Source organism: Leopardus geoffroyi, chromosome C1 (genome assembly GCF_018350155.1).
Source record: "Leopardus geoffroyi isolate Oge1 chromosome C1, O.geoffroyi_Oge1_pat1.0, whole genome shotgun sequence".
NCBI lineage: Eukaryota > Metazoa > Chordata > Mammalia > Carnivora > Felidae > Leopardus > Leopardus geoffroyi.
This window is the reverse complement of record NC_059328.1, coordinates 114,092,154-114,105,014: the sequence shown is the minus strand read 5'-3', so window position 1 is coordinate 114,105,014 and position 12,861 is coordinate 114,092,154. Positions and strand designations below refer to the sequence as shown.

The window sequence follows — 12,861 nt, the reverse complement described above, 5'->3', positions numbered from 1 at the left end:
CCTCTGTTTTTCCCGTGTTGTATTCTAGTGCCTCCAAGCCATGGTCAATTCATGCCCTCAGTCAGTTCCCAAGCGATCATTTATCTTCTTCAGTTTCACTCTGTTTAAAGACTCTGTGTAACTCCTCAACACAATTACATATACCCATCTCACTGTGTGTTGACATTGGCAGTACAGTTGAACTGGATAGATAGTAACAGCGTAACATGTCTCCTTGGCCCAGGGGCCAGCTGAGGCCTGGGAGAAGTGGACTCTCATTTCTGTTGTATCAGAAATGTACCAGATTGCCAGGGGTGCACTGATCTTCCCAGTTCCAGTTCCTTAGCCCACACGTGTAATCACAGAATTATAGAATCGACCCCTGGAAGTGTCTCAAGGAGGCTTAAAGTCATTTTAAAGCATTTTTTACAAATAGAGAGCTTATAGGTAAGTGAGTAGACATCTAGCATACATCTAGTAAAATCAATAGCATACATCTAGTAAAATCTCCCTATTCTGCAGATGATGTGAGTACGGTCTGAAGCTTTAAAAGCCTTGCCTGGAAACTCACATTTAGTTCATCAAGGGTCTGGGAATGAAACACAGAGATCAAAATCCCTGCCCCGGTGTCTTTCTATATCCCCTCCTAATCTTATTATTTCATTGCATTGGCAAAACTAACCATGATGGATGTATATCTTGAACGAGGAGTGATGATCATGGTGTAAATTCTCTAGAAAAATTCAAGATAACTATACAAACTATAAAATGGGATTATTCAGTATAAACACTTAGTATTTTTTCAAACACAAAGGCAAAAGATTAGGTCTCCTACCAATATTCACAAGATTGTAAAGTTTATTTTATTGATAGAAAGAAAAAAGTTTGTTGAACAAATAATGTACACAATATTTCAAGAGCAGCATTTAAGCTATTAAAATGTTTCAATTACTTTGAAACACCATTTACATATAAACAATGATGACAATTATACACAATTCTTGTCAATTCATTAAAACTCATTTCACAAACACCTCTACCAAACAGTGCTTTATTTAGTCCAATTTCCTGTTGGAACTTAAAAACAATGGAGGAGAGGAGCACTCAGTGTTCCCTTTGAAGGACTCTGTAATTTAAGCTCTTCATCGTTCACACTGGCCCTCTCCCCAGTCAGATTGAATTACTTGCTTATTATTGTTGAGAACCATTGTATTTGTTGGGGGAAAAAATAATGGTACAAACTTTAGGGCCAACAGTGTGTTGGGCCCTTCCTTCATGAGCTTGACATAAAGTGGTCCCATCCCAGTAAGTATTTAATGTGCTAAGAGACACAAAGACACCACTGGATTTTCACCCTGAGAGAGGTCTCTGATTAACTTCCCCTAAAAAAAAAAAACCTTAAATGCCACCCTTAGTCTAGTCCCAGAAGAAGCAAATACAGAATAAACACCATCAGGCCTAGTTACAAAGGTATACTAGCATTGTTTTACAGGATCTATATCCAAGTTGTATGTTTTGAAAGAAAAAAAAAAAAAAAAAAAAAGAACAGTGTTGTTCTATATTTCTCCAGAGACATTGGTCAGACATCTCATAGATCATATTGTTCTAAATTTAGCCTAATTTTTCATTGGCTTTTTCTTTCCCCTGAAACAACTCTGATTAAGTATCTTCTGTCCCTACCCCCATATCTTTTTGCTGCATATATTGAAATAGCCTGTGTTCTCTCCCCATTTTTTACTTTGATCTATAAGCAAAATAGACAAATATGTGCTTAGCCTTTTCAGCTTGCTTCATATTTCACAGCCCCAGACTTTCACCCCTTCCTCATAAATCTAAGGAAATGATTCCCTTTATATTCAGTACCTGCATAGTATGTAGAAGAAACCTTTTAACCTAGTCTTCTAGCCACACCAATTGCCTAGGGAAGTGTACCATGGGAGCCATTGGCTATGTGATGATCCTGAACAAGGGTGCTTTTCTATGTTATTAACTAGTAGGGCATGTGTAACTTAGGGGGTGCAGATACTGGAAATATGTGGGGTGGAGTTACCAATTCCTGGGCCAGAACCATAATCCATTGATCCATTTCCTGTTTCTGATGATAGTACAAAGTAACAATAATCTTGAGATTAGTTAGTAGTTATTGACTGCAACATACATTGCTTATGACCAGCCTAGTTGGGAGGATATTAACATCCACATTTAACATATTGGGAACATTGAAGTTCATGGAGTTTTAATGACTTGCTAATAAATGTCAGAGCTGAAGATCCATCCAGCACTTTTTGGTTTCTTTTTTCTCTTTAAAAACCCTAATTTCATTCTGTATAGGAATATAGTATTATTAGGATTCAAATATTATTTTCTGCTTTGTGTGTGTGTGTCTTTTTTTTAATGTTTATTTATTTTTGAGAGAGAGACAGAGAGAGACAGAGTGTTAGCTGGGGAAGGGGCAGAGAGAGGAAGACATAGAATCTGAAGCAGGCTCCAGGCTCTGAGCTGTCTGCACAGAGCCCAACGTGGGGCTCTAACTCACAAACCGCAAGATCATGACCTGAGCCGAAGTCAACACTTAGCCGACTGAGCCATCCAGGCGCCCCCTCTCTCTTTTTTTAATTGAGATGTAATTTTAATACCCTAAAATCCACCATTTTAAATTGTATAATGAGGGGCGCCTGGGTGGCGCAGTCGGTTGGGCGTCCGACTTCAGCCAGGTCACGATCTCGCGGTCCATGAGTTCGAGCCCCGCGTCGGGCTCTGGGCTGATGGCTCGGAGCCTGGAGCCTGTTTCCGATTCTGTGTCTCCCTCTCTCTCTGCCCCTCCCCCGTTCATGCTCTGTCTCTCTCTGTCCCAAAAATAAATAAACGTTGAAAAAAAAAATTAAATTGTATAATGAAGTGATTTTTAGCATATTCACAAAGTTGCATAGCCATCACCATTATTTAATTTCAGAATATTTTATCACCCTAAAAATAAATATTATAGCCATTAGTAGCTACCTCTCATTCACCTTTCCCCACTGTCCCTAAAAAACAACTGATTCACTTATCTATCTGGACATTTTAGATAAATGGAACCACTAGCCTTTTTGTGTCTAGATTCTTTCACTTAACATGTTTCTAAGATTCATCCATGCTGTAGCATTTTTTAGTATTTTGTTCCTTTTTTGTTTCCAAAGAGTATTTTATGCCATTATATGGATCCAACACACACACACACACACACACACACACACACACACACACACACATATATGTCTGTTCATCACTTGGTGGCCATTGGGATGTTTCCATTTATTTGGCTATTATAAATAATGCTGTTAACATTCATATATATGTTTTTGTGTGGACTTATATTTTCTGTTCTCTTGGGCATATACCTAGAAGTAGAATTACTGTGTCATATGGTAAATGTCTGTTTAATTTTTTGAGGAAACTGGCAAACTATTTTCGAAGTGGCTGCTCCATTTTACATTCTCACCAGCAAAGTACAAGGATTCCAATCTCTCCACATCCTCACCAACACTTGTAATTATCCGCCTTTTTAATAACAGACATGTTACTGTGAATGTGTGAAATGGTATCCCATTGTGGTTTTGACTTTCATTTCACTGATGACAAATAACACTGGACATCTTTCATGTTCTTATTGACTGTATACCTTTTTTGGTGATACATTAATTTAAATTTTTGCTTGTTTTTTGATTGAGCTATTTTTCTTTTTCTTTTTTTTTTTTTTAATTTTTTTTTCAACGTTTATTTATTTTTGGGACAGAGAGAGACAGAGCATGAACAGGGGAGGGGCAGAGAGAGAGGGAGACACAGAATTGGAAACAGGCTCCGGGCTCTGAGCCATCAGCCCAGAGCCCGACGCAGGGCTCGAACTCCTGGACCGCGAGATCGTGACCTGGCTGAAGTCGGACGCTTAACCGACTGCGCCACCCAGGCGCCCCTCTTTTTCTTTTTTAGTTGCAGGAATTGTTTGCATATTCTGATTACGATTCTCACATTAGATATATGCTTTGTAAATATTTTCCCCCATTTTCATTTTCTCCATTATACCTTGTGAAGCACAAAAGTTTTTCATTTTCATACCATCCAGTTCTTATTGTTTTATTTTAGTTGATTGTGTTTGGTATTATGTCTAACAAATCATTGCCTAACTGAATGTCATGAAGATTTATGTCTATGGTTTCCTCTAAGAGTTTTTATAGCTTGATCCAGTTTGAATTAATTTTTGTAGCTGGTGTAAGGCAGGGGTTCAATTTAATTCTTTTGCCCATGGATATCCAACTATTCTAACACCATTTATTGATGTGTGCTTGTCTTTAGCCCCCCTCAGTCCCCACTATTGTATGAAGAATCTAGGTATAGCTGTCATACTGTTGTCATCTTTTTTTCCAATTAAAAAGTTAGACAATATATTTGGAGATTTACCTGGAAATATATTTGGAAATCTAGAAAAATAAAAAATCTAATTCCTCAAAGACAAGCATTAAAAAGAAAATATGATTTTCTTCTAGCTCTTTTCTTTGCATTTAACCTAGCTGCTGTAATTCTGCATTTCATATCTACATTTTATGCTAAATTTTCTTTATTTCGTTTTATACACATTTCTATATAATTCACCAGTTTTAATGACTGCAGTATATTTCATCTGGTGGGGTTGCCTCTGCTCGTGTCACCCATTCTATCCCCAGGGCAAGTTAGCTTAGCAACAGTGGTGCCATTCTGCAATCTGGCACTTGATCTGCCTAAATTCAGCTTCTGGCTCCTCTACAGTCTACAGTGTGTGGCATTGGTTGTGTAACTCGCCTCCCGATTCCTTGGTTTTCTCACCCCAAAAATTAGAAAATTCAAAAATCCTTTACGAAGGATTGTGGTGAACATTTTAACGAGCACTTCACAAAGCATTTGGGATAATGCCTGGCAAATAAAGTCCTACAGAGAGCTTGCTCTTATTATTGTCTTGGAATTTTAGATTGCTCCAATTTTTGCACAAAAATAATGCTGTGATAAACACATGTATTGATTTTTTTCTCCGTAATGGAATTTCAGTGAAAAAATAGTATGCATATTTAGGTAATCTTTACCAATTGCCAAAAACCTGTTGAAAAATTATTTATTATTTACCTTCCTGCCAACTATCTTTCTTTTTTTTACTTTTTATTACAAAAAAACCCAATTCTATATGATAATAAGGAGAAGAGTTTCAGAACCCTCATGCATCCATTATTTAGCTTCAAAAATGACCAACTCATGGCCATTTTTATTTCATCTATACACTCACATCCTCTCCTCCTCCTCCTTTATTATTTCAAAGCAAACTTCAAATATCACATCATTTTGTCTATAAATATTACGATATGTATTGCTAAAAGATAAGAGCTTATTAAAAACACAGATCCACAGGATCATTGCAATAAGAGAAATTAAACATGTCTAATATTACGAAATATACAGTCACCATTCAAATTGCCAATTTTATCATTTATTTTTAGTTGGATTTTTTGCCAAATTAATGACAGCTTGATTAATTTCTAGGTAATCACTGGCCTACTCATTACCTTTATACTCATTCTAAGTTGTGTCCCTATTATTGAGACCAACTATTGTCCATTGAGTTCCTACCATGTGTCCTGCTTTTACACAATGTCTTTCAGTTGTTCTACCCACCACAAGATTAAATCCACCCCTCTTTGTAGGTGACATTTTGAGCTGAGGTTGAGGGGGGATCCCGTGAGATTGTTGGAGAAGGGGCACAGCCAGGTTCCAAGCTCCCAGTCCTTCAGACTCCACAGCTGGCTCAGAGATACATTCTCTGCAGTGCCACCCTGTTTCCCGGCTGTTTCTTATAATTCACTCAACACTTTACTCCTGGTCAGTGTGGAGCTCCTCTTTCCGGTCTGATTAGGCTACTCTGACCATAGAGACATGCAGCTCTGGGAATCACCATCTCTGTCACACACACATCAGACTCTAGGCTACCTCTCATTGTGGTTTGTTTTGTTTTGTTTGATGCATGAGCTTTCTTCTCAGAATGTAATCAACGTAGTTTTAGATGATCACATCTAGTTAAAATATTTCTTCCAATTAGACCAGTGGTTTTGTGTGTTCAGATAAATCACTCAGGGAGCTTAAATATGGTCAGGGAGCTTAAAATCTTAGACTATAAAATACAAGAAACTTAGAGAATAATAGAATCCAGTGTTTTGCTGAAGGAAGTTTTATGTTGAAAGTGACAGTATCTAAATATTAAACATTAAAATAATTAAACATTAAGAATAATTAGATCTGGGGTTAGGGGAGAAGGGAAGACAGAAATTTGGTAGGACACTTCTAGTTTAAAAATGCTTTACATTGTAATTTCCTGTCCTAAGTATAAGGAAAAAAATGAAATCTGTATATGCCCACATCTAATATGCTATTCATAACAGAATGCTCTGAATTATAGTTATATTTGAACACACACACACAACATCAAATAAAAGCCATTATTCTGTTAACGAGGAGATAGTAGCTCAAAATGCAGGCCAAGCATCCCCAAGGAAATCCACTCAAGGAAAGTGCTTGAATCAAGCTGATGATTAACCGGAATCCTCTCTGTCACAAGTCTCTGCTGCATATCTTTGTAATCAGGAGTACGGATGTTGTAACCTGAATGATAAATGCAGAACACTTTCTCTGAACCTTTAGTCAAAATGAACTGGTATTCCCAATCTGCCACCAATATGCATAAATATGCAACTTTAATTTTTTGGCACTGTTACAGACTGTTATAGAATTTTCACAAAGGTAGAACAAATTTGCAATGAAATTAGGAAGGGAAAGCCAGGTTTGATTATGTTCTAGGTGCCACCAACTCAATCAAGAAATTTCATGGAAAATTAGGTGAATTCCACATATCATTCAGGAAAAAAAAGAAATCAATCACGCCAGTATGGGTTCATGTTTATTGTGCTATCTTTATGGTAAAGGTTTGCTGCGAGATCTGAGCTATGTTGTTCTAAAAGGAACCTTTCCTCTGTGCCCTGATAGTATATTACTCTATAGCAGTAACATTGAAAGAGAACTTACAAGCAGCCTTGATTGAAAGAAAAGAATATCTCAGGGCACCTGGGTGTCTCAGTCAGTGTGGCATCTGACCCTTGGTTTCGGCTCAGATCATTATCTCACTGGGGTTCGTGAGTTTGAGCCCCGCATGGGGCTCTATGCTGACAAGGCCGAGATTGCTTGGGATTCTCTCTCTCCCTGTCTCTCTGCCCTTCCCCTGCTTGTGCTTTGTCTCTCTCTCTCTCTCAAAAATAAACAAATACACATGAAAATGTAAAAAAAGAAAGAAAATATTTCGGCATTGGGTTGGGTATGCAGTCAATAAACAGTTTGTGAAGGAAATTGGGATGGGTTCAGGTTGAAGTTTCTTCTAATATGGAAAGTCTGTAAGTTCACACTGTAGTGGCTGTTAGAAGCGCTCTACACACAGTATCTCATTTATCCACTGAGAAATATAGTTGACGTAAGTGTTACACTTCCCATCCACCAGATGCCAAAACAGTCTCCACAGGATTCACTAGCTTGCCTGGGACCACACAGCTAGTATGAAATTGATCCAGCCCAGACCCAGGGATGAAGCCAAATCCTGTGCCAGTTCCACCAAACTAAAGTGGTAACAGTTGGAGTAAGCATATTATAGAGGGAATGTGGGTGACTTGCACATTCCTGCTAATTGAATGTCATAAATTTGTAGATGCTGCCTTTCTCCATGGTGGCAGCAGAACTCCATCCAACGTGCGATGCTATAGGAATTGTTTCCCATAGGAAGCCCTGTTTGCTCAAGTCTTGGCTCTTTTTGGACTCGAATGTCAATTCCTAGACATCCCAAAAAATGGAGTCCAGGGGTTGAATACCCATGCCTTTTCTACTAGTTCCATGGATTCTCTCTCTTCTGTTTCCATGGATCCTCACGTTTTACCCAACACCGTAGAGGGTTACTGCAGAGCCTCCTCCAGTGTCCTATTCTCAGTAACTTAGAACCCACTCACAATCCTCCTAACACACCAGAAAAGCACTAGCTGGAACAGTTAGAACCTCAGTTTTGAAACGAGGAAGGTCGCAGTAAAATTTATCACTACAGTGCTGGCGGCAGGGATGGTTTATCTTTGCTTCTCGAGAAATCCACCTGGCACATGGTAGTTATACCGCAAATGTATGTTAAGCTGGAACTAACCTCCAGGTTGCAAATCTCAGCTCTCTTTTTTAAAGCTATGCAACCTTGTTCAAGGTGCTTAACCTCTGCAGCCTCGTGTTTCTCATTTGTAAATAAGAGTAATGACTTCTGCCACTTCAAACTTATTGTGGAAAGCGTATTGTATAATTCAGGTAAAAAAAAAAAACCCTCACATAGTGCTTGTTGCTTAGCAAACAATAAACAGTTATTGCTAGCCTGAATAATCAACTAAATGTGGCAATGTGTGCGTTCCCCTCTTCTATGTTTCAGAGGTTTCTGCTGTTTTTGAGGCTGGCACTTCAGTTACTTATATGTTTCAAGAACCCTACCCGGTGACCAAAAATATAAGCCTCTCATCCTCGGCGATTTACACAGATGCGGCTCCATCCAAGGAAAATATTGCATTTAGCTTCGTGACAGCTCAGGCGCCCAGCCTCTTGCTCTACATCAATTCATCTTCTCAGGATTCCCTGGCCGTCCTGCTCTGCAGGAATGGTGAGTACTGACAGCATGAAGCCTGACGAAGTGTCATGTTGGGCTGAGGGACAGTGCATGCCCTCCAGAACGCTGCAGAATTTCAACTTAAATTTGGTCCCACCTGGGCAGCTTAATGCCAGAGCTCCAGCCAAAGCCTTGATTGTACTTTACCTTTATGACTTGCAATTGGTATTCAGGGCCAGTGTCAATTCATTGCTGAAGTCTCAAATGCGTTGACTTTAATTTGCCTCAACTGTGTCGCAGTAATTCTTTATTATTTATTCTGTGCTGGAGTCCATTAAGTGCAAAGGAGAAGATCATAAGCATATCTGAATTTCGGAAGGACACTCATCACATATATCGTGTCATCTTTGCTGCAGTCTCCTTTACTGGGGGCCGTTAAAACAACTGGCGTAAATGCAGGCCGTATGCCTAGAAATCGATTGCCTAGGTCTTGGAGAGAAGTTGTAGATGTGAGTCAAAACACTGGGGAATACGGGGCTTGGTGCTGAGGATCAGACTTTGAAGAGAATGTACACAAAATGGAATCTGCAAAGGTTAGAAGGGTATAGGGGCTGGAACGCACTTGATGCAAGGGATGTTGAAGGACACCAAGTCTGACAGTGCTTAGGAGAAGTCAGGTTTTCTCACTACGTAATTCCAGCCAGCACTGAGCAGGACTTTTGGTCCTGGTCAAGAGCATGCGAGATCAGAATCCTAGGGGATGGAACAAGTATTAGAACTGGTCATGAGGGCAAAGATGTGGCCATCCCAGTCGTCTGATCTCAAACAACACATTCCCATGATTAAGAAAATGTTCTTTCTCCTCTTGTAATTTGCCAATGTAATGAGAGGAGGCTGCGCTTTAGAACCATCCCTGGGATGGACTGTGCTGAGGCCATAGAAGGCCATTGGAATATGCAGCCATACTCTGACCTCTCTCGACCTTAGACCGATTTCTCTTGCTCTACTTTCTTTTTTTTTTGGAATTGGGGAAGTGGTAGGAGGTCTTCTTCTTTGGTTCATCTTGCTTTCTGACGATTTATGACACTGAAAGTAAAGAATGATGTGTGAGCCTCACACAAAGATCAAACCTGGTGGGCGAGCGAGTTGAATCAGGCCTGAAGTACATTAAGAATGACAGCGTCCCACTGACAATTTTATTCTAAGAGCAAATGCAAGGGAAGTAAAAAAGAGAGAGAGAGAGAGCCTGGGTGGTGACTGACCACTCCAAGACTATCTGATCTTGAAGAGCCTATAAGAGAGAAAAGAACCATTATGGGTTATTAGACCTCTTATTAGTCAGCAGACCTTTGTATGATTAGAACCATTATATTAACATGTCAGTTCTTAAACTTTGCCCCATAATGTCTCTGTGAGGTGAATAAGGCTGGCTGAGGATGTTGAGGCATAGATTAACTGATTAACTTAGGCCAGGCAGATATCTCAGGACACGGCTGAGACCAGAGGCCAGATCTCCTGATAATCAGCCCTGCCATCTTTCCTCTAAGCTAGACGATCCTGCTGTGATGTGGCTAGACTACAGTAAATTAGTTACAGAGCAGTGAGATGCAAGTTTTCTGCAAAGCATCTCTTATGTGTGGTTCCATGTCCCATTTGTACCTGCCAGGTTGTATCTGTGGATATAGACAGTGTGTAACAGGAATAAGTATATCTGATTACATAAATACTACCCCACATACTCTCCTTCTCTCTCTCCATACACACACACATTCTGGACACTATTCTAATTAATGTACACAGCTCTTAATTCTTACGATAATCCAATGTGATTGGCGGTATTAATCTCATAGTTCCAGCAACTAAGGCATACAGAGATTAAATAACTTGCTTAAAATCTCACAGCAAGTAAATAAAAGAGCTATAATTCAGTCTTCCCTCCTGGAGTCTGGTAGCATACTTTATGTCCTTAACCATAAGCTCTAAATGAAGAGTGTTAATTTATTTTTTGAAACAATGTGCTTTAAATAAATTGAATTTATTTCATTAGGAGGGCATGCTTGAATTCTGTCTGATCACTTATTTTCTTAAACTCTAAAGCCTCACTTCCGTGAAAGCTCTACTTGACCCTATGGGCATTTATGTTCTTTAAGCCCTGGCTAAGTGCAGAAAGCAAGGAGATACTTGTGCCTTGTTTGTTTGTTTGTTTGTTTGTTTGTTTGTTTTAAGCTTAGGCCTCAGGGAGAGACTAAAAGTTCAGGCTTCAAGAGAGATGAGTGGCCAGGCAGGGACTAGTCATGGAATGCCCCCACTCTCCTCACTGCTTCAGAACCACCTTCCCCATTGCTGTAGGAACTCTTGTCACACTGGACAGTCCATGATTTAGGACCCTGGGCACTTCCTGCCATCTCCTTGTTCTACAGAGACACAGCTGAGATATGTCCCCATTCATTAATTCTTCCACCCATTCCGCACTGCACAGTATCAGGAACTGTGGAGAGCAAGAAAAATAAACAGGATGCAGTGCTGTCTAAACACCATAAGTAAAAAAAGAGACTCGAAACTGCCTTACAGTTTTTGATGGACAGTCCAGGTACATGAGGGAATGAAGTTGTCCAGATTTCTCAGGCAACCTAACTACAAGTTAGATATTGTCTAACTTTGAGGATGAATCTCCTAGGAATTCAGGGGTTATATAATAGGGCAAATGCCTTGAGCAAGAGTGAGTCCCTTGCCATCAGAGGTCTTCAGACAGTAATTAAATGACAATTTGTTGGAGAAACCATAAGAAGAATTCTGGCAGTGGATGAGGGAGAAAAAGAACCTCTGAGTTCCTTTCCAAGTCTGAGATTTTGTTATTCTCTGTTCCCTTCCTGTGTAGTCTTACATTTATATTTCTTTCTGCTGGGGCCATGTTTGCAGCCTTTGAAATACTTCTATGAGGAATTAAAACTTGGTATTGGTACAACTTGTTCCCAGTATGCTCACGGTATCAGGCCGCTGACCTAACTTCCAGGGAGTCAAATGGGGACCCTGCTTAGTGAGGAGCTAGGGATACTTTTAGTAAGACTTTGATAGACTTCAGTGAGAAATATAACTTCTGAAAATACTAATGGTAAGAATACCTACAGCTTATAAAAAAAAAAAAAAAGAATTAAGTGAACAAAGACAGTAAAGGGTTAACTAGGGAAAGTCTTTCTGTGGAAAGGTTTTATAAGACTGACTCACACCTCTCTGCGATGAAGTTAAGCGTTTTCTGTTAGTACAGGTTTCTTCACCTTTCTTTGATTTAAGACACCTCTGGGAATCTGGTGGAAATCATGATGAGAAGATCATTGTTAAAAGGAGTCCTTTTTGTTCTTCCCAGGAGGAAGAAAATGCCCACGGCCATGTCTTACAAAATGGCCCCCATTTCAGTACTGTGAGTTAAGAAGCCAGGGAGTGGAGACAGGTGGATAAACTGTGTAAATACTGAACAAAATCCTTGGCTTGCAAATCTATTTAATATGGGTGTTCGGGCCGGAGGAGAGAAGAGCAGTGGGACTCCCAAGTCATTCTTCTGAGTCTCCCCCTGGTGGGGGTTTGGTTGGCACGTTTGGAATCCTTCCTATGCCTTTCATCATTTTTCTTGAAGTTTCGCCAACCAGAGACTTATTCAGGTTAAGCCGCTGCTGTCTTTTCAAATGAAAACACGTCCTTTTTCCTAAAAGAAGAAAAGAATTTTCATTTCTTGGATGGAAGATTAGAGAAAGAAAAGGAGGCATTTAGGTTTAGGGAGACCTTAGCAGAGTGAGGGTGTTTGTGGTCCGATGGGCTGGAGCTTTGGGCGGAAGCCCACTTCTCAGAGAAATGGCAGCTGGGAGAGAAGGGGCGGATGGAGGAGGAAAGGGTCCAGAGAAGGTAATGGGAGTGTACATTTCAATTCCACAGCATTTCACTGAAGGATGGCTGTACCTCCTGCACAGTTCTATGGAGTTCTTCAAACTTGTCATTTGATAAATATTCACAGAGCATCTATCAGGGAGCAGGCACTATTTTATGTACAGGAGAGACAGATTCAGACAGGATCCTGTTCTGCCTTTCAGGATCTAGTCTGGGGACAGAGGCACAACAAACAAGGAAAACAATGTGCCACAGATGTGGGGTAGAGTCTGTTCCAGATAGAATGAGGGAAGGAGGGTAACAAAAGGCTTCTTGGAGATAGTTAGCCTTGAGTT

General features: G+C 39.9%; 1 protein-coding gene across 4 annotated transcripts in view; it reads left to right on the top strand.

Moving 5' to 3' along the window:
- CNTNAP5 (contactin associated protein family member 5) overlaps window positions 1-12,861 on the top strand; it is an 807,688-nt gene that overhangs the window by 697,923 nt on the left and 96,904 nt on the right. For all 4 annotated transcript variants that reach the window (XM_045479457.1, XM_045479456.1, XM_045479455.1 and 1 more), the window contains exon 19: window positions 8,477-8,701. In XM_045479457.1, coding sequence (XP_045335413.1) covers window positions 8,477-8,701 — 225 coding nt within the window. The remainder of the gene's footprint in view (window positions 1-8,476; window positions 8,702-12,861) is intronic.